The sequence below is a fragment of the Saccostrea echinata genome, unplaced genomic scaffold, assembly GCF_033153115.1.
Source record: "Saccostrea echinata isolate AGI-Se365-2 ecotype Australia unplaced genomic scaffold, CSIRO_AGI_Sech_v1 ptg000023l, whole genome shotgun sequence".
Taxonomy (NCBI): Eukaryota; Metazoa; Mollusca; class Bivalvia; order Ostreida; family Ostreidae; genus Saccostrea; species Saccostrea echinata.
Genome location: NW_026889772.1, coordinates 13,055,066 through 13,079,710, shown reverse-complemented (window position 1 = coordinate 13,079,710; position 24,645 = coordinate 13,055,066). Strand labels below are relative to the sequence as shown.

At 33.2% G+C, this 24,645-nt stretch overlaps 1 protein-coding gene across 1 annotated transcript; it reads right to left on the bottom strand.

The window, feature by feature from the left end:
* Window positions 1-368: 368 nt before the first annotated feature.
* LOC133191218 (unconventional myosin-Ib-like) lies at window positions 369-22,020 on the bottom strand. The gene is made up of 30 exons (XM_061326959.1): window positions 21,866-22,020; window positions 20,750-20,865; window positions 20,559-20,653; window positions 20,156-20,260; window positions 19,694-19,740; window positions 18,534-18,597; window positions 18,388-18,401; window positions 17,885-17,969; window positions 17,689-17,795; window positions 17,400-17,547; window positions 16,860-16,978; window positions 16,565-16,717; window positions 16,268-16,372; window positions 15,868-15,930; window positions 13,848-14,042; window positions 11,940-12,054; window positions 11,281-11,336; window positions 10,483-10,548; window positions 9,954-10,021; window positions 9,418-9,634; window positions 9,100-9,249; window positions 7,210-7,278; window positions 6,971-7,057; window positions 4,904-5,065; window positions 4,624-4,755; window positions 4,255-4,361; window positions 3,181-3,319; window positions 1,742-1,894; window positions 922-1,058; window positions 369-761 (listed from the first exon to the last, which is right to left on the bottom strand). The coding sequence occupies exons 1-30, from the start codon at window positions 21,998-22,000 to the stop codon at window positions 608-610; spliced, it is 3,363 nt and encodes a 1,120-aa protein (XP_061182943.1). The 5' UTR covers window positions 22,001-22,020; the 3' UTR covers window positions 369-607.
* Between the last annotated feature and the right edge of the window lie 2,625 nt (window positions 22,021-24,645).

Sequence of the window (24,645 nt, the reverse complement as noted above, 5' to 3'; positions counted from 1 at the left end):
TCATTCAATAATTATTAAAAGTGAAATCTTCTAGAGATCATACTCATATCATTTTCATGACTTCAAATATATAATATGTAAAATCATTACTGTAAACCAAAAATAATTGACAATATCTGTCACAGGTAGTTTACAAAACAAAAAGTATCTCTCCACTCTGAAATTAAACTTGATCCAGTAAATATACATGTAATATGTAATACTGACTACAACGGATGACTTGAATTCTTAAAGTCATTGCAACATCACAAAAACACTGAAACCATTCTCACAAAATGAAAACAAATCAAAACATAATAAAGTGTAATTACATGAATGTGTATACAAATATTGGTATCAATTCAGTAACATTTACAAAGAAGAAATAAAAATGACAACAAATACTAACTCCTACATACATGTACATATAATAAAAATAGATGTACAATAAAATTCCCACTATTTCCACCTCTCACAGCCCTCATTCTTTGGTTATAAATCATTACACTACTGAGTTTTCTCTCTGATGATGTTGTTTGAAGCATGGCTTTAGTGGAAGTGGTCTTTTCTACAAGTCTTTGAAGGGAGCAGAACTTGTAATGGATCAGCGGAAATTTCTGAAACCCCATCATGATCCTGAACTTGTTTTTTGAGTTGGCGAGTTGTACAAAATATCCATTGTGTGTTTCTTGCGAACAATTTTTACACCCCCTGGAACACTCTCTGTAAGTCCATTTTTAAATGACAATTGCACTTCTGATTTTCCAAACCGGGCTTTCAACCTGAAGCAAAGCAGAGAAAATTTCACCTCTCTGAAAAGTGGAGTACTTCAAAAGGGTGCAATTGATTTTATACACCAGTTACAATTCACTTCATTGTTAGGACTCATCATTACTTTGACTTAATTTCAATTTTGAGCTTGACAAAGTGTCTTTTACTTACAAGGGAGCTATATGAAGCTCGGGTAATTTCTCTGTCAGATTTTTGATGAGCAGGCAGACTTTGGACACAAGTTCAATAGTATGCTCACATAAAAATACAAAGTCACCTTTCTTGGACAATCCGTCTCCATTTTCATGCTGAAACAGATACGAAAATTTATAATAAACAAACACTATATCGAAAAAAAAAAACCTGAATGATTTTGTGAAAAAATATGTCTAACTTCTACTCTGACCATTGAGAATCTTTCTTTAAGTAGTAACACTACTATAAATACCAAACTAATTCTATTCATGAACCTAGTACATGAACATCTGTACATTGGTAAATTAACTTGTGGAGTTTTAATATTCACTATATTCACGGAAATAAAAATTCCACAAATTCAACATACAGTAAGCAATTCTTTGAAAACTGATAAGGATAAATTGAAAATATTACTGCTTTTACCAGATATATAGACTGTCTTTCTAATTATGCTGGTGTATGGATCAAATACTAACACATAGCTGTTGGTGTTTTAAAAGCTTAATTAATTGATAAACTTCTATAATTTAATTCTGCCACCCAGTAGAGGTGCAAAGTAATTAGCTATAAAACATGCACTGTTAAATTTCATCTGTGTGTATCACTCTGTCTTATTACATGTACCTTTAATCTTTGAATGATTTATATAAATGGTCAAAATATCACAGCTTTACAGTCATTTTTGTAAAATAAACATCATAAGAGTACACTGTGATCTTGTGTTCGTTGGACAGGCATCTCTATAAATCTCTATAAATCAGACTGTGAGTCCCAGTTTATAATAACTACCTACCCTCTGTATATGGAACACAATGGTATTGTCAGGGTGCGGACTGACGGACATGGCGGAGATGTCGGTGATTGGGATCCGATACTTCATCATCATACTATGGTGCTCAATCAAAATCAAGTTCTGAGAACTTATCACTAACAGCCGTTCCACTGACTGAAATCAAAAATATTGATATATGTACAGTATTTTATGTTATATCTAATAAGAGAAGAAAATACTCAAGAAGTTCTTTTTCCATAACAATGTTATACATGAAAAATAACAGATGTCAACTTTTATTTTGTGAAATTAATCATCCACAATGAAGTTTGTGACAAAACGTTCAGGACAGAAGAATCAATTTCTTTGAACTTATAACCTTTAGCCTCCAAACCAAAATTCCATTCCTTTAATACAAGGGTTGATCCAAAAGTTCGTGGAATTTCTTAATATTTTATTTATTTATTGGTGGAAGTGATTGAAAATTACAGATGGAGATATATACACTTGTTGAATTTTTATAATAAAAAAATATTTTAAATATTCATGATAGTATTACTTTGGCAGTTGCCATAGAAACAGATGTTTGAAAATGCGGGGGAGACATTTATTCGTTCAATATCATTTCAATACTTAATACTCACTGTGAGGAAAAAAACATGTTAAGTAGCACATGAAACGAAAATAATGTCATTATTACGATTGCTTGACCTCTTATAAACCTTTGTGAGAAAGTTTTATCCATTTTAATGGATATTTAGTTTTTCTATTGATGACATGTTGTTCATCATGACATTGTTAGACAATGTCAAAATTCGGTCAAGTAATAAGTTTTGTGAAAATCTCGGGAACACTCCAACTTAAATGCATATACTACTGATACAGGCAGGACAAAAGTGCAGTAAGCCACTGGCTTTCCAGTGGCCTGAGAAATTTATGGAAAATAGAATTGTAAGGGTGAGATGCTCCTACAACGTGACGCGACATACTTAATGTCGTTACGTCGAAGTCTCCCTGGATTTTACATCTGTCCATGTTAAGAAGGCTCCTGTGACTTTAATGGTAATTGGAACTTGATGAAATTTTCCAGTATTGTTGCATAATGGCTCTATTTTATAAATATGTCTATTGTTTGTTTTAATCACATCAGGATAAAATTTTGAAAAGAAATTCCACGAACTTTTGGATCAACCCTCGTATTAGTTGAAATGAGAAAACTCAGTAGTACATGTATTTTTCATATGCATGTATGTGAAAGATAATATATGTCAATTATCCAAATACCACTTTATGTTCAGTGATTGTCGATCAAAAAAAGTCAGACATAAAAATTGTGGATGTCGGATCTCCAGACAAATTCATAAACTCCAAGCCAGCCCTGCTGGCTATATATAATTCGTAATTACAAGTGACAATGTTTGCATGTCAACCCAACCCCCCCAACCGCCCTGTGCACTTACTTTTCCATTAGCTCGATGAACTTTTTGCACTACATCTGCAAACACAATATGATTGTCTTCAGGGTTTTGTCGTTGTAACTTCTTCCATTTTTCATTTGCCAGGATATTCTGATAATCTCCCTTGAAAGGTTTGGGCACACTGAAATAGAGAAATACTGTGAATTTACCCTTCTTGATTTCTCTGGCAATTTCAAGCAAAGGAATTATTTTTATATAATTACATTTACTATGAATCCAGAAGTATTTAGCTTCAATGATACAATCATGTAACAAACGCAAAAATATTTGATCACACCTATTTTCTTTGACAACCTTACAAGTTTTTGTTGTTCCAAGAACAAAATGAATACAAACTAGTAATATTTTTCTCACATGCAATAATATGTGCATTTCCAAGATCTCTTAACCTCTTTGAAAAGAAATTTTCAGTATACTGTATAGTACATATAGTAATTTAGTCTTCTTCAATATATACGACCAGTAATTATATAGTCTTCTTTAATATATACGACCAATAATTATTTATTCTTCTTCAATATACCAACCAGTAGTTATTTAGTCTTCTTCAATATACATGTATATGACCAGTAGTTATTTAGTTTTCTTTAATATATATACGACCAAAAGTTATTAAGTCTTCTTCAAAATATATGACCAGCAGTTATTTAGTCTTCTTTAATATATATACAACCAATAGTTATTTAGTCTTCTTTAATATATACAAGCAATAGTTATTTAGTCTTCTTCAATATATACGACCAGTAGTTATTTAGTCTTCTTCAATATACATGTATATGACCAGTAGTTATTTAGTCTTCTTCAATACATACAATCAGTAGTTATTTAGTCTTCTTCAATATATTTGACCAGTAGTTATTTAGTCTTCTTCAATAAATATACGACCAGTAGTTAATTAGTCATCTTCAATATATACAACCAGTAGCTATTTAGTCTTCTTCAATACATACAACCAGTAGTTATTTAGTCTTCTTCAATATATTTGACCAGTAGTTATTTAGTCTTTTTCAAGACACATGTATACATGTACGACCAGTAATTTTTTAGTCCTCTTACGTTTTTGAATAACCCTCCTTTTTGTCCTTGAAAAGTTCGCTGGCCATCAATTTCTCCTTCATTTTATATTTCTCTGCCTCATTGAATTTTCTTCTGTACTTTCGACACTGAAAACAAATTGAAAATGTACATTGTATAATCATTTGCAATTTATAATTATGAAAATTAATATTAAGTTCATATATTTTATTATGTATAGTTATATTTATTTAAATGTATACTTTTTGATAACAAGTAATTTTAGCAATTTTTTGGCAAAAACAAAATAATCCAGCTCCCTAAATGTAGTGAAATGAAAATATTCAATGCCATCTTTGTAGAATCAAGTTGCAAAACATAAAACTCCAGAGAAAGGTAAAAATGGCTTACTCTCCAGGCATGGTACATTTCTCTAAGCTGATCTGATGCTGCCTTAAATCTTTTTGGACAGTCTGGCCACTCTTTGTCAATAGGAGATAAACTTGGCAGCTTGCCTTTCAAATCAAGAAGGAATTTCTTTTGCTAAAGAGAGATTTAATATACACTACAACTAAGAAATGAGTTTAAGCATTAATAAAAGAATATATGTACATACCCTAAACATTCCAATTAATAAAAGAATACATGTACACATATATTTACTGTAAACATTCAAACTTAAGACACATACCAGGGCTATAACAAAGAATCTGGCAATCTTTGGACCAGCAATCCGACGGAACCTTGGCTGGTATTCCTTTCTTACTCTATATCCCATGTAGTATTTCCTGATCACAATAGCTGATTCAATCTCAAGCTTCTCCCGTTTCAACTTCCTGAGCAAAGCTCTTGCCTGAAGAAATGAAATTTCTGTGAATTTTTAAATTTTAAAAGCCAATAGCTATTTATCAGAGAGAGAGAGAGAGAGAGAGAGAGAGAGAGAGAGAGAGATCTATTATGTAGAACTCTTCAGTTTAGAAGTTAGTTATGTTTAAGAATAAATGGTGGCACCATTTGATTATGAACTTGAATTTTTAGTAACTTAAACACATGGAAGCAGAACAAAAAAATCTCGGAGACATTTAAACAGTGTGCAAATACATATGCTACAATCTGTGAGTGAAAGCATTAGGAGTGTCAATTATCAGTAATCGTAATTCAAAGTAAAAGAAAGACAACTGAGTGTAGATCCATTGCTGGCTGCTGTCTTGTGATTTTATGATGAAGGACAGTATTAAATAGGTTCAGGAGGAAACAAATCTGCTGTAACATTTGTATATAAATAATATACTGATATTGCTGTACATTTAATTAAATAACATGCTTGCTGTTTAAAGTGCGAGTCACTGTGGGTTTAAAAATGAAGAATAATTAGCATGCTAACATGTTATGAATATTACGAAATTTTCTGCCTATTCATTTACTGGTAATAATGCAAACATGCTTTTTAAAAAAAATGGAATACACATTTTTAACATAGCAACTGGTGATTGCTGTAATGTTTAAGCATGATTAAATCTCACTTCCTCTTAGATATAAGCAAATTGTTGCCTGTAAGATCTTTCAACAATCCCTGCAAAAATTTTATTGAATTTACAAAGTAAAAGAAAATTTCCATGGTTGCAGACACTCGCTGCACTTGTGAAAATCCCATCAAGACCTGCTGTTTCAATACTAGCATAAGATTTTAATGAAAATGTAGCAATAGATTTGAATATGTGGAGTGGTACACCTGTAGATGAATTTTGGCAGTAATAGATGAGGTCATGTGATACAATCAATTAAATCTGCCAGTGGATTGATAAACATAAAACCTATTGTAACCTTTCACAAACTTAAGACAAATTTGGCAACAAGAAAAATGCTAGTTGAAAGAGATAGAAAGCAACAGAGTATGGGATTTGGATTGCTTACTTGGAAGGAATCTCATACACCTTGGCAGCAAGTTAAAATGGGTTGACATACACATATCTACTATTACTTGGTGGCAGTTAGTCTATAAGAGGGTTGATAACTGTTAGAGGAAATAATCAGTCAACTGTTACCAGTAACTCACAGACACTTGACATTTGGAATATTTTTCTATTGATGAAAATTTTCCATATGGAAAATCAATAAAGAAAAATGTTTCAATTGTCAAGTGCCTATGCAGTAAGTCATCAAAAGTGTTTTACTCTCTTAAAGAACCTATTGATAGAAGACTTCTCAGGATTGAAGCTATAAATGAAACTAAACACAATGACAAGATGATGGAAGTTAAAGGGTGTTTGTAAGGAACCAACTGTCTAACTGTAGAACAAAAACAGGTGCATCTAGTCTGTAAAGCAGAATTGTTGGAAATAATACAACATGGATAATTACATAAACTCTGAATGTTTTTTTTAAACCATGAATCACTGAAGTTTTTCTGTTAATATATTTTTAGGGGATAAAACTCTTTTAAATCTTAATCAATTATAAACAAATAAATGTAGTTACTTAATTTTCTTCAGGTATAAATGCAATAAAACTTAAACTTTTGATATAAAACAGAAATATAAATAGAAAAAAGAATTGCATAAAGAGTGTCAATCTAATTGGTTCTAAGTATGATAATTCTTATACATGTATTATTTTGTAGAACTCTTCAGTCTGGGAGTTAGTTTTTGTTAGAATTAGTGGTGACAACATGTGCATATATATTTGGTGTTCAAGACTATATATAAGAATCTGGATATATTTGGCCCAGCAATCCCACGGGCTAGTATTCCTTCCTTACTTTGTAACCCAAGTAGAATTTCCTGATCACATTAGCCGATTCTATCTCAAGCTTCTCTCGTTTCAATTTCCTGAGTAAAGCTCTTGCCTGAAGAAATAATGATACTCCATAAATTCTATTCCTATGTATTCCATAATTACTTCAGTGAAGTTTAAAAGGTATGTGTTACGTCCTTCCTATGTATAAAGGTTCATGATGAGTTATCCGGTAACTATTCTGTTAAGGTTCTATTAACATACCTTCCAACCTCTGGCAAAACATTGCAACACAAGGGTAGCTTGTTTCGTTCTTTTGTACATTTTCTGTCCCTAAAATGATTGAGAAGAGGTTTTGTTATTGTGTATTTTTAGAAAAAAGTACATTTCAATTTTAAATGATAGGGAAAAAATGATCAAGTTTTTCAGGTTTTTTTATATTGTAAAAACAGCTACAAGCATGTATTGATATATGGAATAAATGCACAAGTAATGAAAAAGTTAAGCAAATCTTAATGACAAGTATAATTAAAGATATTCCATGGTTCAATTATTATAACTATTGTTAAAAAACTTGTTCAAGGAAAAAGACCACTTATTTTTCACAACAGACTGTTCAAGAAATAATTTACAAATGGGTATTCTTTGGAACAATAGCAATCATGTTTGGGGAACATTTCCCTGCATTCTTTGCAACTTTACTCCTTGCTGATATTACCCAGCATTCTTTGTTTACATACCCAGTATCCTCTAAAATAAGTGCTGAGATTACCAAGCATTCTTTGTTTTCTTACCCAGTATCCTCTAAAGCAAGGACTGATATTACCCAGCATTCTTTGTTTCCTTACCCAGTATCCTCTAAAGCAAGGACTGATATTACCCAGCATTCTTTGTTTCCTTACCCAGTATCCTCTAAAGCAAGGACTGATATTACCCAGAATTCTTTGTTTCCTTACCCAGTATCCTCTAAAGCGAGGACTGATAATACCAAGCATTCTTTGTTTACTTACCCAGTGTTCTCTAAAGTGAGGTCTGATATTACCCAGCATTCCTTGTTTACTTATCAAGTCTCCTCTGAAGTGAGTGCTGATATTACCCAGCATTCTTGTTTTCTTACCCAGTAGCCTCTGAATCGAGGGCTGATATAACCCAACATCCCTTGTTTACTTTAAGGACATTGGCAAGGTTCCTGGTTATTGTATAGAATTTTTCAAGAACTTTTGAGTAGGTTTAAATGTACAAAACAGGCTATATTCTGGATTGTTTTACCTACCAATCCAACATTCTTTTTTAGATTTTGTCAAATTAGTGTTTTTACAATTCTTAATACATTTCCTATGTAAAATGTTGATAAAAGGGACCTACATAATTTTTTACCGTAATATTTCTTCAAAACCCATTTATTTCGTACAGTTTTTGTATTATATACATTATTGTATCTTCATTTCCTATGACTTCTAGATATTTTGACTGAAAATGTATATATAGAAACAAGACATTGATATACCGGCATCGATCATCATTTTTGAGTTGCGTCCCTTAACAGCTAAAATTGGCCTCGAGACTGGTTGATTGTTTTTATCATGTAATTGACTGAAATGATTGAAACACATTGTCATAAAAATATTGGCATGGATTTATTTTTTACTTTTATTCGTAGTTACTAAATGCTGATTCCTTCACACGACCTAAGAACTGTTCTCAGTCAGCATGGTCGACCTACCTTTCAGCATATGTCACATCTTTTACCTTCCCAGCATACTGAGCATAACTATGGTAAATGACGACCTGTTGGCTCTTTGTCCCTGAATACAATGTACAACAAAGCCATTTCTACTTTTCTTTCTTGCTGTATACAGGTATAGATGATTCTACCCGTTGAAGGAAGTACACGTGCTTTTGTTTACCTCTGTAACATATGTTTCATTGGTTTTCACTGCTTAGAGAATTCTACACGGGAGATCACTCTCAATCACTATTTTATAAGTGAAGAAACCCATGTATTAAACCTTTTTTCTCCGGAAAACCCTGACTTGCCAATGTCCTTAACAGTATCTTCTGAAATAGCGCTGATATTACCAAGCTTTCCTTGTTTACTTACCCAGTCTCCTCTGAAGTAGGACTGATATTACCCAGCATTCTTTGTTTACTTACCCAGTATCCTCTGAAGCGAGCACTGATGATGACCTGGCTTCTCTTCATCAGTAGATACAGAGTTCTCTGTTTCCAGCCCTTGAAGACACACTGAATCTTTGTCGCCAAAACATGCATGTGCTGCCTGCGTTTCTCCTCCATGTCAAACAACTAAAATTACAGTCAATCGTACAGGTTGTTTGTCTACATGAATATTCTCAAACTAACTTGCCAGCTGCCAAGAAAAAACATTTTACTGTGATTTCAATATGTCTGTCAAATCTAGACACAAAAAACTAACATAAGGTTTTTTCCTTTTTTTCTGGATGTTAAACTTACTGTTTTGGGATTCCTAATAAATAATTTTGTTTTGCCAAATGCATATTCATCCTCTGGAACCCCCTGAGCTTCTAGAAGAATTCTGACCCCTTCCTGGGGTTTCCCAGCCCACCTTGGCCAGGTAGGACCTGCCAACATTTTGTAACGATACAAAAACTGAAGATAGATCTGTCTGAAGGCATAGCCAGCTCGCTTCACTCGAACATTCTCCATCAGACTGTAATGAAAACATTGTAATCACAGATTACCTAGCTCAATTTGACAAATGTTACCTGCAAGGCAGACAGTCACAACAAATGAATGTTTGACAAGAAATATTAGTTCATTTTTAATTACAGTGTTTAAGAGACACAACTTATGATCTAGAAAATGTAGGTCAGATACAGCATCAAAATAAGAAGGCAGAATAAATGCAGTACCATGTAAGTTTAGTTTACATATACTTATATTATTGCAGAATGTCAATAATATAAAATGATGATTTCATTGATATGGTCAATAAGATACAACTGTTTGATGTTGCGTAATGACCTTACCCCAAATATCTCACTTGATGTCTAACCAAACCCTCATCAAAGTTGTTGGCTGCTTTTGAATTGTTCGGCTGAAAATTAGATACAATTGAATTTGATGAAATGAGATACAAAGTATATGGCACTTGATAAAATATATGTTAGTGTATTTAACACTTAATAAAATAAATGTTACAGTGGATTGTAGTGTTTTATGTTTTAATTCAATAATTTCAAAAAGTTCTAAATTTTGGTGGGGTCTAATTTCCATGGTTTTCAGGGAAAAATTGCTTGTTCATGGGGATTTGATTTTGTGTTTGAAGAAGTAATGAGCTGTGATACATTGGAAATCAACATTTAGTGGAGGACATTAATCTGTGTTTTCATACCACAAAAAACGATGAAAGTTAACCCATCCGGGAGTGACCCCCACTGATCCCCCAAGAAATTAGTGATTTCACAGTAGTGCTATAATCTAAATCACTTATTCCGTTGTTACTTTCACTTTTAATTACCGGTAATTATTGTACTGAATAACAAAATAATGACATACTTTAATGCACCTAATGTAGTTCGGATTCTTTGATGACAAATTCTTCATGAGTTCTGTCACAGATATCTGTAAGTACAAACCAAAACAAAAGACATGACAAAACTATCTAATTCTCATCACCTCTCCATTAACCTGTGTCCTGTCAGCCACGAGTGTCATACATGATACATCCTTAATTCTATTTCACTCAATCACTAGGTTCGACTGTAAACTTGATAAAGCCTTAATTCAATTTCACTCGATCACTAAGTTTGACTGTAAATGCAAACAACAAGGTAAAATAAAGAACGTGTCATGGTTTTCCATTTATACAACTGTTACCTTAAATTGTGAACCCACTTGAGCTATTTTTACGTACATGATCAGATAAATTGTTATCTTAAACTGTGGACCCACTTTAGCTAGTTATTTTTTTTTTTATATGTACTTGATCAGATAAATTGCTACAGTAAATTGTGAGCCTGCTTTATTTTTTTTTCATATGTACATGATCAGATAAATTGTTATTGACCTTATAAATTGTGAGCCCGCTGTAGCATTTTTTTTTAAATATGTACATGATCAGATAAATTGTTACAGTAAATTGTGAGCCCGCTGTAGCTATTTTTTTTATATGTACATGATCAGATAAATTGTGACCTTAAATTGTGAGCCTGCTGTTGCTATTTTTTACATGTATGTACATGATCAGATAAATTTTTACAATAAATTGTGAGCCCACTTTAGCTATTATAAATTGTCACGTTAAATTGTGAGCCTGTTAAAGCTATTTTTTATATGTACATGATCAATTGTCACCTTAAATTGTGAGCCCGCTGTTGCTGGCCTTTTCAAGGACTTCTGAGATGGATTTCCTGTAAAAATAAACACTTGATTCTTAAACAATGATGAATTCTCAAGTTGACCATACAAAGAGATAAATTATAAAACTTTATATTCTGCTTACTTCTACACTGTGATTATCTGGATATTGTACATCATGTTTTTGAGAAGAAAATGATACTTTTCTTCATGTAAAACATTGGTCCCTTATTGTGGTCTCATCAAGGCTCTGAGAATATGTTCTATATTACTTGATAATTATATATTAACAGTAACTTAGAGTCATATCACATCTCATTGATGGGCCAAAAAGTATCATTCAGGAAAAAAAGTGTTAAATTGAAAGATTTTTTCCAATACATGTATATTCTTTACACATCTTTAACGTCAAATCGCGAGTGGATGGTTGATCAAGGGATTTTGCATGGATTTTAGCAACATAAAAATAAAAGCGAGTAATTTTATTTCGCGAGTGGTGTTTCTCATGAAATTCCGTGATAATTAATTCCTCCCGTATATTTAGGAATCTACAGTACTCCTTCACAATGAACTTTCTTCCCTTCCTCACCCTCAAAAATTAAGGGGATAGTTACCATTTTTTAACTGTGAAAGGATATGAAACATTTTTAGCTTACCCTCTGGAAAAAGACCTTTCATGAGGCAGTGTTTACACTGGTACATAGCCTGAGACAGATGTCGGAATAGTAGGTCATTATTCTTATCCAGAAAGCCATCCACTTTGTATGTCACCTACACAAATAACGGAAAATATTGAAAGATATTACGAGCAGCTCTGCTCAGACTCCATCTTTTGCTATGTGTAAAACAACAAGAGGCCAATGGGCCACATCGCTCACCTGAGTAGCTTTGGCCATGCTGTTCTTTACCAGATTTCCCCCCTTTTAATATACCTATTGTGGCCCCACCCTACCCCCCGGGGTCATGATTTGAACAATTTAGAATCTACACTACCTCAGGATGCTTCCAAATAAGTTTCAGCTTTATTGGTCCAGTGGTTCTTGGAAAGAAGATTTTTAAAGATTTTTCTTATATATTTCAATGTAAAACTTGGATTCCCTATTGAGTCCCGCCCTACCCACGGGGGTCATGTTTTGAACAATGGATGCTTCCACTTAAGTTTCAGCTTTTCTGGCCCAGTGGTTCTTGAGAAGAAGATTTTTAAGATTTTTCTTATATATTTCAATGTAAAACTTGGATTCCCTATTATGTCCCCGCCCTACCCCCGGGGGTCATGATTTGAACAATTTGTAACCTACACTATCCCAGGATGCTTCCATATAAGTTTCAGCTTTTCTGGCCCAGTGGTTCTTGAGAAGAAGATTTGTAAAGATTTTTCTTATATATTTCAATGTAAAACTTGGATTCCCTTCTGTGGCCCCGCCCTACCCCCGGGGGTCATAATTTGAACAATTTAGATTCTACACTATCCCAGGATGCTTCCATGTAAGTTTCAGTATTTCTGGCCCAGTGGTTCTTGAGAAGAAGATTTTTGAAGATTTTTCTTATATATTTCAATGCGAAATCCCACTGTGGGACATGGAGACCGGTCCTTCGGATGAGACCATATAAACCGAGGTCCCGTCTCGCAGTAGGTGCTGTCACGAAAAATATCCCTTACTGCTCAATGGCCGTAAGTGCCGAGTATAGGACAAAATTTGCAGCTCTCCACCGGCAAGTGGTGGCGTCTCCATATGAGTGAAAAATTCTCGAGAGGGACGTTAAACAACATACAAACAAACAAACAATATATATTTCAATGTAAAACTTGGATTCCCTATTGTGGCCCCGCCCTACCCCCAGGGGTCATGATTTGAACAATTTAGATTCTACACTACCCCAGGATGCTTCCATATAGGTTTCAGCTTTTCTGGCCCAGTGGTTCTTGAATGACCCCACCCTATTTTTGTCTTTTCTTGATTATCTCCCCTTGTAAGGGGACTTGGCCCTTTATTTTAACGATTTACACTCCCCTTCACCCAAGGATACTTTGTACCAAGTTTGGTTAAAATTGGCCAATTGGTTCTTGAGAAGAAGTTGAAAATGTGAAAAGTTTACAGACGGATGGACAGACGGACGGACGACGGACAACGGGTGATCAGAAAAGCTCACTTGAGCTTTCAGCTCAGGTGAGCTAATAATATAAATGAATTACATGAAAATAGTTCCTGAGCAAGTTTGCGCTCTATAGAAAATAAAGTAAAAATTGAACAAAATTTATGCATTTTCTAACTAAAAAAAAAAAAAACATGAAATCTCAATAATTCGTGACACCACAGCAACAAACATGCCAATATTTTTTCACTATATAATCAATGAATCTTACATTTTGTTAATTCTGATTTACTTTATACAATATATACATGTGCAAGAGATTTGCAAATTTTACTTTTATGGGGGCAGGGATATGCCTTTAGCATATATAGTTCTTTGTCATAAATTATTACTTTTACTCATTTACAGAGGAAAACTTGAATTTGAGATGTTGACATTGTACTCCTGTTGTTGTCGCAGTAAATACCTACATTGCCTGCATAATGTTTGAGTCGGAATGTGCCATGGGTCAGTGTTTTGTCGTTCTGACACTTCTTCAGTGCTTTACTTTCGTAGTGAGGGTGATTATTACAGGCTTGGTTTAACTTCTCTAGGAATGTAAAGTCGGTGGGGTTTCCCGGTCGCATACACTCCTCATCCAGAAGGGCCAGGATCCCAACATTAGACTGTAATAACAACACAAGCAATTTTCTTATTTAAAGATTTAAAATGAATCTGAACTTAAAATACAACAAAACTTTTAAAGGTATGAAAAAAAACTCCAAGGATCAGAAATTGCTTTAAGAGAACAGATACTTAACTCATCATAAGGATTTCATTTTTACAGTATCCATGTTTACTTTAAAATATTTCACTGTACACATAATATAATGACAGGTACTTGATGTAGCTATAACCACCATGATCCAGGGTTATTTCCCCTATTCACAAACTACCTATCCTTCACTAATCAGTTATAGCTACCAAGCATTACATGTCAATATATAACATAACTATTGCAAAGCAAGGTGCATCAGTTTTCAAATATAGATAAAAAATTTCGACCTTGATTTGCAATACACATGTATTATAAAACTATTTTCTAGGTTCATTCCTATACCTTGTAGAAACTGGTATTAAGTCAAACTTCATATAAAACTTTCAAAATGTTAAAATATCTTGTTCTGTGCAAATTAGAATGATTCTAACCTATATTATTGTTATGGCTGTGCAAAATAATGAAAAAGTATAAATTGTTTCCATGTCATCAATATTATATTTATGTACATTTCTTGGTTGATACTGCACACAAGACATCCCTTGAATTAATACTATTTACAGTATTCCCATTCATTTTAACAATATAAATGTAAAAATGCCACAAGAAATAGACAGTACAAAAAAAGCAAAATTCTCCCATAATTTTCCATTCATGGCAAATTCAAATTTTATTAACACTAAAAGCAAACCCACCACAAGGTATAAGACTGCAAATGGGTTACTGTTAGAAACTGTTTACATAAGTAAATTAATTAATCCTTTTTATAGACAATTCTTTATAAAAGTTCAGTTTAACTTATATTAGACTTTTGATCTACTTGCATACATCACTACACAATGGAGGTAACCATATCCCTTTGGGTTCATCTCAGATTGACCTTTCACCTGACCAATCAGCATGTCACATTCCAAGCTGTTGGTAAGACTAAGGGAACTCATTCAGAACAACTGACCTAACTGACAAAACCCATTAATTGTAAGTAATGCCAATCAATTCCCCGACTTCAAGACTTTGCACACAATCAAATGGTCATCAAAAGAATCCTCAGCATGCTGAATGGCTGCTTCAAAATGAAAACAGCTTGTGTAAGACCGATACTCATTTGCAAATTTATCTTGTCACTGAAATTTTCATTGGCATCTATATCTAGGTAAAAAATCAATCTGAGTTGAACCCATGGGATGTTGTTGAATTCTTTGTGTAGCAACCTAATATGAATGCATCAAAGAATCTAATTATAATTGTGTTATATCTGTATGTATAGATTGTACACACAAGTATTAACTACTAATAAGAAACATATTAATTCTGTTAAGTCTCATAAAGCTATGATCTAGTTGGACACATACATTAAACAAAAGGTGCAAACTACTGACTTACACTATTTTTTTCAGGGGGCTGAAAATAAATCATGCAAGGTTACAGCATCAAGCAATTACCTATACAATATACAGACATTAATTACAATTCAATAACAACTCAAATGTAAAGAAACTGATGTATGAGAATATGACTTTCTCATGCAATAAAAAGTTTCACACACACATATAGGATATCATTTACTGGTAATAACAATTTTAAGTACAACAGACATTCAGTTACAATGCAATTTTATCTACTGTTACTGTCATGCCAAATTAATCCATGCATGATTTGAGGTTTATTTATTGCTGACTAAAATTAGATATACATTTACATGTCTATGTATGTGTGGTAAGAGAACACCTCACCTTCTCAACCAAGTCACAGATGACTGCATTGTTGAAGTACTCTATATGAATCCATTCAATTCCCTAAAACAGAGAAAAAATACAGAGTCATAATAAAGCACCTGCTCTGCCAACTCAAATAGCAAAGTATAATAAAGCACCTGCTCTGCCAACTCAAATAGCAAAGTATTAATGTCTCCTTTATACACCAGCAAAGAAAATAAATCTTCAGATTAATGATTTTCTGTGAACTCAACGATTCTCAAATCTCCTTATTTTTCCTCCTAGCAAAGTTAAATAATAACACACTAGTGTACCTCCTTTTAGCTAGGTAAATTGAATAACATACTAGCATATCTCCTTTAAGTATTCTTAAAGCTAATGTTGACTGAATAATCTACTAAATCTACTAGGGTACTACCTCCTTTATATATTCCTCCTGTTCTTCTTTCAGGGTCAGCTCTATAAATATCTGTTGGAGCTTCTCATTGCAATAATTGATGATAAACTGTTCAAAGCTGTTTTCCTACAATGGAGTGCATTTATAAAAATTTTATTTAACTATCCTTCTCTGAATAATTTACTACTGTGAATTAGTACATGTACTAGAATAAGCTACATGTAGTATTTACATAATGTACATACACATAACTTTATATCAAAATAGTCAGGTGTTAAAATATATTGAGGGTTTGCAAAAGTAGTTTGGACAACTCACTTCAAACACTTCAAATCCATAAATGTCAAGGACACCCATGACCTCTGTCCTAATTCCAGAGGTCACCTTGATGCTATCATTGATACGAGCTACCAGCCAGGAAAACATGCGGCTGTAGATAGCTTTACACAGAGCATCTCTCGCATACATTCCCTGTAAACAAATAAAGTCTTTAAACACTTTTATCATGTTTATCAGCTCCTAATTTATCAACAGAGAAATGTGACAAGGAGTACATGTTATATAATTATGCCATATTTGCTGAGTGACACATAACATACACAAAATCACTTACATCATTTGCACTCAGATCTCTTTTCACCTTTTCACCCCTGACCTCTACTTTCCTCTGGGTCAAGGCCACACTTAGATCAGCTGATGGACAGCCCAGTAAGGCTGCTGCATCATCCAGTGCTACAAAGAATAAACTGCACAAATCAGAGATACATATATCCTCAACAATATCTAATTATCTCACATTTTAGTGACATACATGTACCATATCATGGGTCATTTTTACTGCTGCAGATTTTACAAAAATGCTCCCAAGAGGTAATGGTTTTAATGATTAAGGAGCTGACAAACATGATAATGAATTTATGAAAAATAAATTCTTTATGAAGTCCTTCCACTGCTGTAGACTGTAATGCATGACATCTGTACATAGTTCATCAATGCTGTTCATTTTTACACGCATATTTTTACAGTCCTATTAAACATAAAAACTTAGCTAAAATTGGCAGCAAAAAAAAAAAAAGACCTATTTTACAATGTGATTTCACCATACTTTCATTTGTTTGATTTACAGTGGAAGTGATGGACATGAGACACTAACCTGCCATGTTACTTAGATCACATCCGTCTGTACCATCCTCATTACTTCTGTGAGAGAACTCCACGTTTCCTAACTTAAGGATGCTGGCAATCAGTTGGAACAATGATGTCACTTCCTCAGATGAAAACCCTATCACTTCCATACCATGCTGAATTTAGAATTTAAAACTCATAGAATATAATCATTGTATAATATCTTTATAGTGTGTCTTGTGCATCTTAGTTGTTAAATTCACCCCATTACTGAGGTATGTAATGACCTGTAGCAGAACATTACAACAAAGCCTTACCATTACAGTGTCAAAATTCTTCTGATCATTCATAGTAGCAACATCAGCATCAACAGTCCCTTTCAATATATTGTAATCATCTATCTCCCGTGTTAATTTTAGAGACTCTAAAAAGAAATATCAAAACTGCATATTTTTATCAGTAAATATATCAACTTGAAGGTCATTTAATTAGAGATTTATAAATGATGTCTACCAAGTGTGTTTAGTTTTGCTCCCTGTAGCAGCTGATAAAATATGTGGAAGTTCCTTTCTCCAGGCATCTGAACTGCTACTCGGGACTGAAATACATATAACATCCTGTTATAGTATAGGCTCTCAAGAAAAAGTTCTTCATCCTGGATGTCTCACTAAAATGTTTTTTTTTTTTTTTTTTTTTTTTTTTTTTTTTTTTTTTTTTTTGCCATTTCCTGTCAACTTCTAGAATTTTTTTCCACTTGAATTTTTTTAATGCTTCAATAAATTATTTTCTTCTATTTCTTTTTATGCTTTTTCCAAGATCAATAAATTCTGACTCATTCAAATCAAAGATTTTAGATCACAGAACTAGTATCAGAAGAAATCTGGTTAAAAAAATGATTTTACTTCTTCCATTTTAACTGACAAAAAGATGTAAACATAATTTTGTTTAAGCTTCTTGTTTTAGTTATGAAATCCTATCCTCCTTTCAGTTTTAGAGAAGAAGAATTATTGACATACCTTCTCTAATAAATCTGAAAAAAAATAAATTAACTTGTAGTTCTCGGGATATTCAATTGTCATCTTTAAATTTCAAGTTTTTTTTCTCCATCAAAAAAGGATATGCTATAGGAAATACAAATAGGAAGATTTTATTAAGTGCTTACAGTTTGTTATAACTCCTCCAATAGGATCCCCCTTGTAATCAAACTCTATATCCATGTATTTTCCCTGAAATCAAAAAGAAAAAAGCCAGGACTGTGAACACAACATATCTACAAAAGCAGTGCCATTGATAAGAAACAAAATCTTACACTGGTAGACATAAGGCCTAAAAAAATTAACTTGGTTTTAAGGCCTGCCCACATCTCATTTAACAATGCACATTACCCATTTTTATTCTCAAATGAATAAAATCAAATTTCTCTCATGCGCTCGTAAGTTGCCTAAAAAAATCCGGAATCCCCAACCGCATTTTGACCACAGTTAAGATACTCCTTTCAGTAAAACATTTGACAAACATAAAGATGATCCAGACTTTTGGCCTAGTTTAAAATCGCAAATATGGCTGTCGAGTTAACAGATTAAGGTGTCAAGGTTAAATCTGGTCATGACGGCATTGATTTCAGAGCAAATTCATAAGGGAATGACTGTAATACTTCCATGGCACATAGTAGGGGTTTCTGAAGGTTGTTCCATCCTAGAACTCCATAACGCTATCAAAGAGGACTCCTCCCTCAACCTCGTAACTTGGATGTTTCCAGAAAAGCTTCAGCAAAATTTGCTGATTTCATTTAGTGTGGGTAAACCAAAGACTGATAAATTTGACAGTGCTTAATAAAATCATAAGCATTTTTTATAGTGCTGAAACACTATTAGATTAGTTGTGATACATAAGCAGTTGACCAGTTGCATCACTAAAAGTATTGGGTTCTGTAATTTTAACACGTCTGGTTGTTAGGATGCTGTCGTTTCATTACATGAATCATCGGAATGTAGAAAATGCAAGAGAAAAGAGAAAGAAGCAGGAAATAAATTATCCTTAAAAAAAAAAATCCCGCATCTGTTTTTATGAGATAAAAAGAAAAAAAAAGCCTCCCTCTCGCATTTATTTTTGAGAAAACTGACCTGAGAACCAAGTTATTAATTTTATTAGGCCTAAAATAACTACCCTGTGTACTGTAATCAAAGAATAAAATCATATTGATTTAATTGCTTAGAAAAACAAACAAATGTATCTTTGAACAGATTTGTAAATATTACTTTATTTTCATGGTCTCTGGACAGATAAAATATGATGGCCATTGGTTAACATGAAGGTACTTACAAATCTGGAAGAGTTGTCATTCTTGTTAGTCTTTGCATTCCCAAATGCTGCAATAAATTAGGAGTGTGTTAATAGATTCATTTTCCCTGTCTCATTATTGAAAAGAATAGTTAAGAGTGCGTTAATAGATCCATTTTCCTGGTCTCATTATTGAAATGGATAGTTAAGAGAGTGTTAATAGTTCATTATTGAAATGGATAGCTTATACATGTAGTGTGTAAATAGATTCATTTTCTCAGTCTCATTATTGAAATGGATAGTTTAAAAGTGAATTAACAGATTCATAATTGAAATAGATAGCTTAGTCATGACCTCAATAAAGACACCTATAGTCTTCAAGGTCCACAGTGTACAAACTGTACATATTTTTAATTTTGATATCCACTCTCCCTTGAGTGCTCACATTTCTGTCACTGATACTAGGGAGCTAAGTGACCTTTAACCCTACACCTATCAGATTACCTTCGAGTACGGGGTTGGATTGCAGCAGTTGTTCTTTGACTGTGTCAATATTTTCTCCTTTCCCTGATACTTCAGCTACATACTGCATTATTACTTTACTGGCCTCTGAAAATTAACAATAAATCTTTATATATTTAAGCTCAGAGTATACTCACAATTCAACCTCAGTATCTTTCTTCAATATTACTGTAAAAATCAAAAATCTGGAGAATAATTACAGACAGATGACTCGATCTCAATCATTTTTGCTATGATATGTTTGGGAAACATTTTGGTAAAATGATTTAATTTTGATATTTGACCTTAACATGGTTTCAAACTATTTTCAAAAGTAAAATTTTTTGTACAAGTGTCCCCTGTATTTCATTATATTAACTTTGACTGCAGACATGACCATACTCACCTGTCTTGCCAGCGCCACTTTCCCCGGAGATGATAATACACTGATCTAAATGTCGGTCTCGCATGGATCTATACGCCTCATCTGTGATGGCATATCTGAATACAAAGACATACCAATATATTATTTATAGAAAGAATTTTAATCCTGATCTGAATTCTAGACTTATGAATTAAAAAGAGTATTTTATATACATGTGGGGTGGGAGTTCATAGATGTTCCTGGAGCGATATTCCTCAATGATGCTTGGTGTATACAGAGGGATTGTCTTGTAAGGGTTGACAGAAACCACCACTGTTCCTATGTAAGTCTGAAAAATAGTTTCATAATACATAATTAACAATTAGGAAAAACCAGAAGTCTCTGATGAGACTACAGCTCTCTTCGGTTGGACTTTATAATGAACTAGACATGGAGATGCAATAGGAATTCTCTTGAGTCTCACATTTTTCAACAGTTTTGTTTTGAACATATTTTATTGACAATCGGATCAGAAACAATTTCTATTAACTTACTAGTTCTTCTCCTTAATAAAATACATAATAATTGTCATGCATTTCAACAGTGATAACACCTCCTGTTTTAAATCATTCATAAAGATGCTGCATTTTGTAATGATTTCTAAGTATTAAATTTCAGAGTTTTTTTTTTCCCCCTTAGTCTTAACAGTAATAGAATAAATATATGGTTCCTTCGTAGCAAAGCTTGAATAACAGAATAATTTAACAATAACCTCTTCTACACAATCATATGGCAGATATTAGACAGGGAGGTACTGTAGAGGATACATATTATTGAAAAAGTTTTCATATTCTATTTCAACATATGAAAGTAGTGCTTAGATAAATGCATCTCAATGTAAACATTTTTAACCAGGTTTTCTTCAAATGCAATGAAGAATAATTAGTACCATTATGAAAATAATTCAACAGTATACTCAACTTTTAGTAACCATGCATGGCAACACCCTTAAGTGAAATTAGATATTGTTGTGTACAATTAAGTATCTTGATACTACCTCAACATTTCATTGAAATTGGACAAAAACTGTAGACAGAATTATGTGTACAAGATTATCATATTTACATAGACCTGGTTTTGGTCATAATCTGGTAATATGCTGGCATCATATTTGAAAAATGCTGGTTTAATACTTACATAGATCTGGTTATGCTGGTTTAGTACTTACATAGATCTGGTAATGTTGGTGTCTACTTACTTAGAACTGCATGGTTATGCTGGTTTTTGTACTTGCATAGATCTGGTTTTGTACTTACATAGATCTGGTTATGTTGGTTTTGTATACTTACATAGATCTGGTTGTGCTGGTATCGAAGCCTGAGGTTTTCAATGAAGGCATCCTCTGTCATGGGGTCCAGCAGCACAGCATCACTGACCCCCACATTGTTTTCCAGAATAGCCAGTGAACCCTGGTGTAGCGCCATGCTGGCTGTCACGGTCACACTTCACTCTGTTAGAATGAAGAAAACTTCAAATTAGTCACAGACTCTGAAGATTTGCATACTTATACATGCAATATTACTTCCTTGTTGAACACTTAGATGCCAAACCATAAAAATTCTTGTATCCCAATTTTCATTCTTTCTTGAAACTTATAGTAATTAAATGGTAATTAATACACTTTTTCCTAGGTTAATAGAATATCCACTACCACTGTCAGACTGTCCAGAATGTATGTCTTATAAGCAATGTTCTAAAGTCTGTCTGTCATGACCTGACAGCCTCCTACATAAGCTCTGTAAACAATTCTTCTTCTGCCTCCCTGACTCACCCACTTCAAATGACACAGTCATCAGATTTAATTAACTCCTTAACTATTGCAGACTTTGTTTTAAAACTCAAGTTACCAGATGTTTAAACCAATCCTTTGCAAACAGCAATTTTCAATGCATATGTTAAATATAACAAAAGAATTAGAGATTAAATTTTAATTTCTACAGATCTGCCACTCTTAAAGATATAAATTGATTTTCCAAGTCATTTACTTCAAAGTACTGCGTTTTTGGGAACTGTTAAAAATGCAAAAGTTTACAGTTTATCTTCTACATACTAAAGCTTGGAAAAAATGGCCTGATTACAACGTCTGAACCACAAGTTATAAGGTGCAGATTTTTGATACATATAGGTCCTTAAATCAAATACTTTCACAGGACACCTGTTGACTAGGAAGCATCCTGATAAACACTCTTTTTTTACTAAAATCAAGTCCAGTTCAAAGGTACATACCTAGGATACCAAGAAGCCAAATAATTCTGTGTATTCTGTGAAAATCAAAGCGACACAGAAAATAAGAATACACTAAGTCATCTAATACACTTAGTTTACTCCAGTATCAGACAACCGTGTCACACATAAATATAGGAAGTAGAGGAATATACTTTATGACTTTCTTCCCATTTCTATTTCCATATTCCTCCAACTTTGTTATCTTTCTGCATCACACCCAACATCACCAGTTTGATGGAGAACCATATTCCATTAAAATAATTCATTCAAAGAATGCGGTCAACATGATAAAGTTTTGCAAGTAAATCCAAAGTAAATTACTGGTAGCTACAGATCGTAAAAGAAATAACTGTCAATGGATACTGCAATGATTACCAAAGGAAACTCAAAATCCATCAAGATTCCAATAAAACATGAGATAATTTTAAGTCAGATGACACTAAATGCCACACCCTATAATTGCAGCATCAGAGAAAATCTCAATTTCCAAAGACAAAGCTCACAGTTCTAATATTCCTAATGATACCCTGTATCAATATTTCCAGTCAAACAACAATAGATAATCTGGACCAAAATCAAATAATCAGAAACTGGACACATTGACACAATTCATTAAGCTGATTATCATTATACACAACCATTATTGTGGTGTCACTAAAATATAAAGTAGTGTCATACAGTTATTATAGACAGCTAGGAGTAAATCAATAACAGCAGGTGAATAAGCACTCTGTAATACAGACCAAAGACAAACTTGAAAGATTTGTGATTTCCTCATTATCTTTTTAATTCTCAAAATACATGAATCCTTTTTATATCAAATTGCAGAACATTTTTATTTTCAGCATCGTCAAGGCAACAGTGCAGCTTCATCAAAGATCAAGTCAGAGCGAGAGAGACATTCCTGCAATATTTTAGCAATGTAAAGCATACTACTGTGGAATCATTCTCGATTAAATTTGTGGAGGGCTACTTTCATGGACGACCAAAATTTTGCTGGTTCTTGGGGTTGTGAAATTGTGGATGACAGAGATATTGTTCGTGTGAATGTTAATTTGTGGGTAAATGTGAAACATGAAATCCATGAACATTAGCCCCCCCCCCCCCCCCAAATCATGAACATGATTTTAGAATGAGGACTAATATCCATTGTTCACAGTCTGTTTGACTGTAAGTAAACTCATTGTGATCTTTATTATCCAATGGGATGCATTTATATATGGCAGCATAAGGCAACCTTGGAATACTATATAAATAAATTAACAGGCATACATAATTTATTCGTATCTTAATTGAATGCTAATTGTCTGATTCAATTTGGGTCATGTCATCAGCACATATTTACCAAAAATTTGACCTTGAAAGAGGACACTGTGCAATCATGTGTTATATAGATCTTTTATGAAATACATGAATACTAATACATTGTATATCTACTAAATTGAATACTTAAATATACTTTCATATATTCACAATAAACAACAAAATCTCTTACTGCTGAAACAAAATGATAAATGTCAAATATGTTACTATAAAATCCAAGTCATATCCTAAGCAATGTGACACCCATTTTACATGTAAAGTCCTTCCCTACAATACCACTAGAACTATAGTCCTTTCCTACAATACCACTGGACCTACAGTCTTTCAAGACAGTACTACTAAAACTCTTGTCCTATCCTACAGTAATACTAAAACTATAATCCTTCAAGACAGTAATACTAGAACTATTGAATCCACAGCTTAGAATGAGATTAATTCCCCTTGAATGGTGTGTGCAAAAGATATGATCACATACAGTCTCTCTTTTGCAAGAATTTAAGATCAATTCCATGACTTTCAT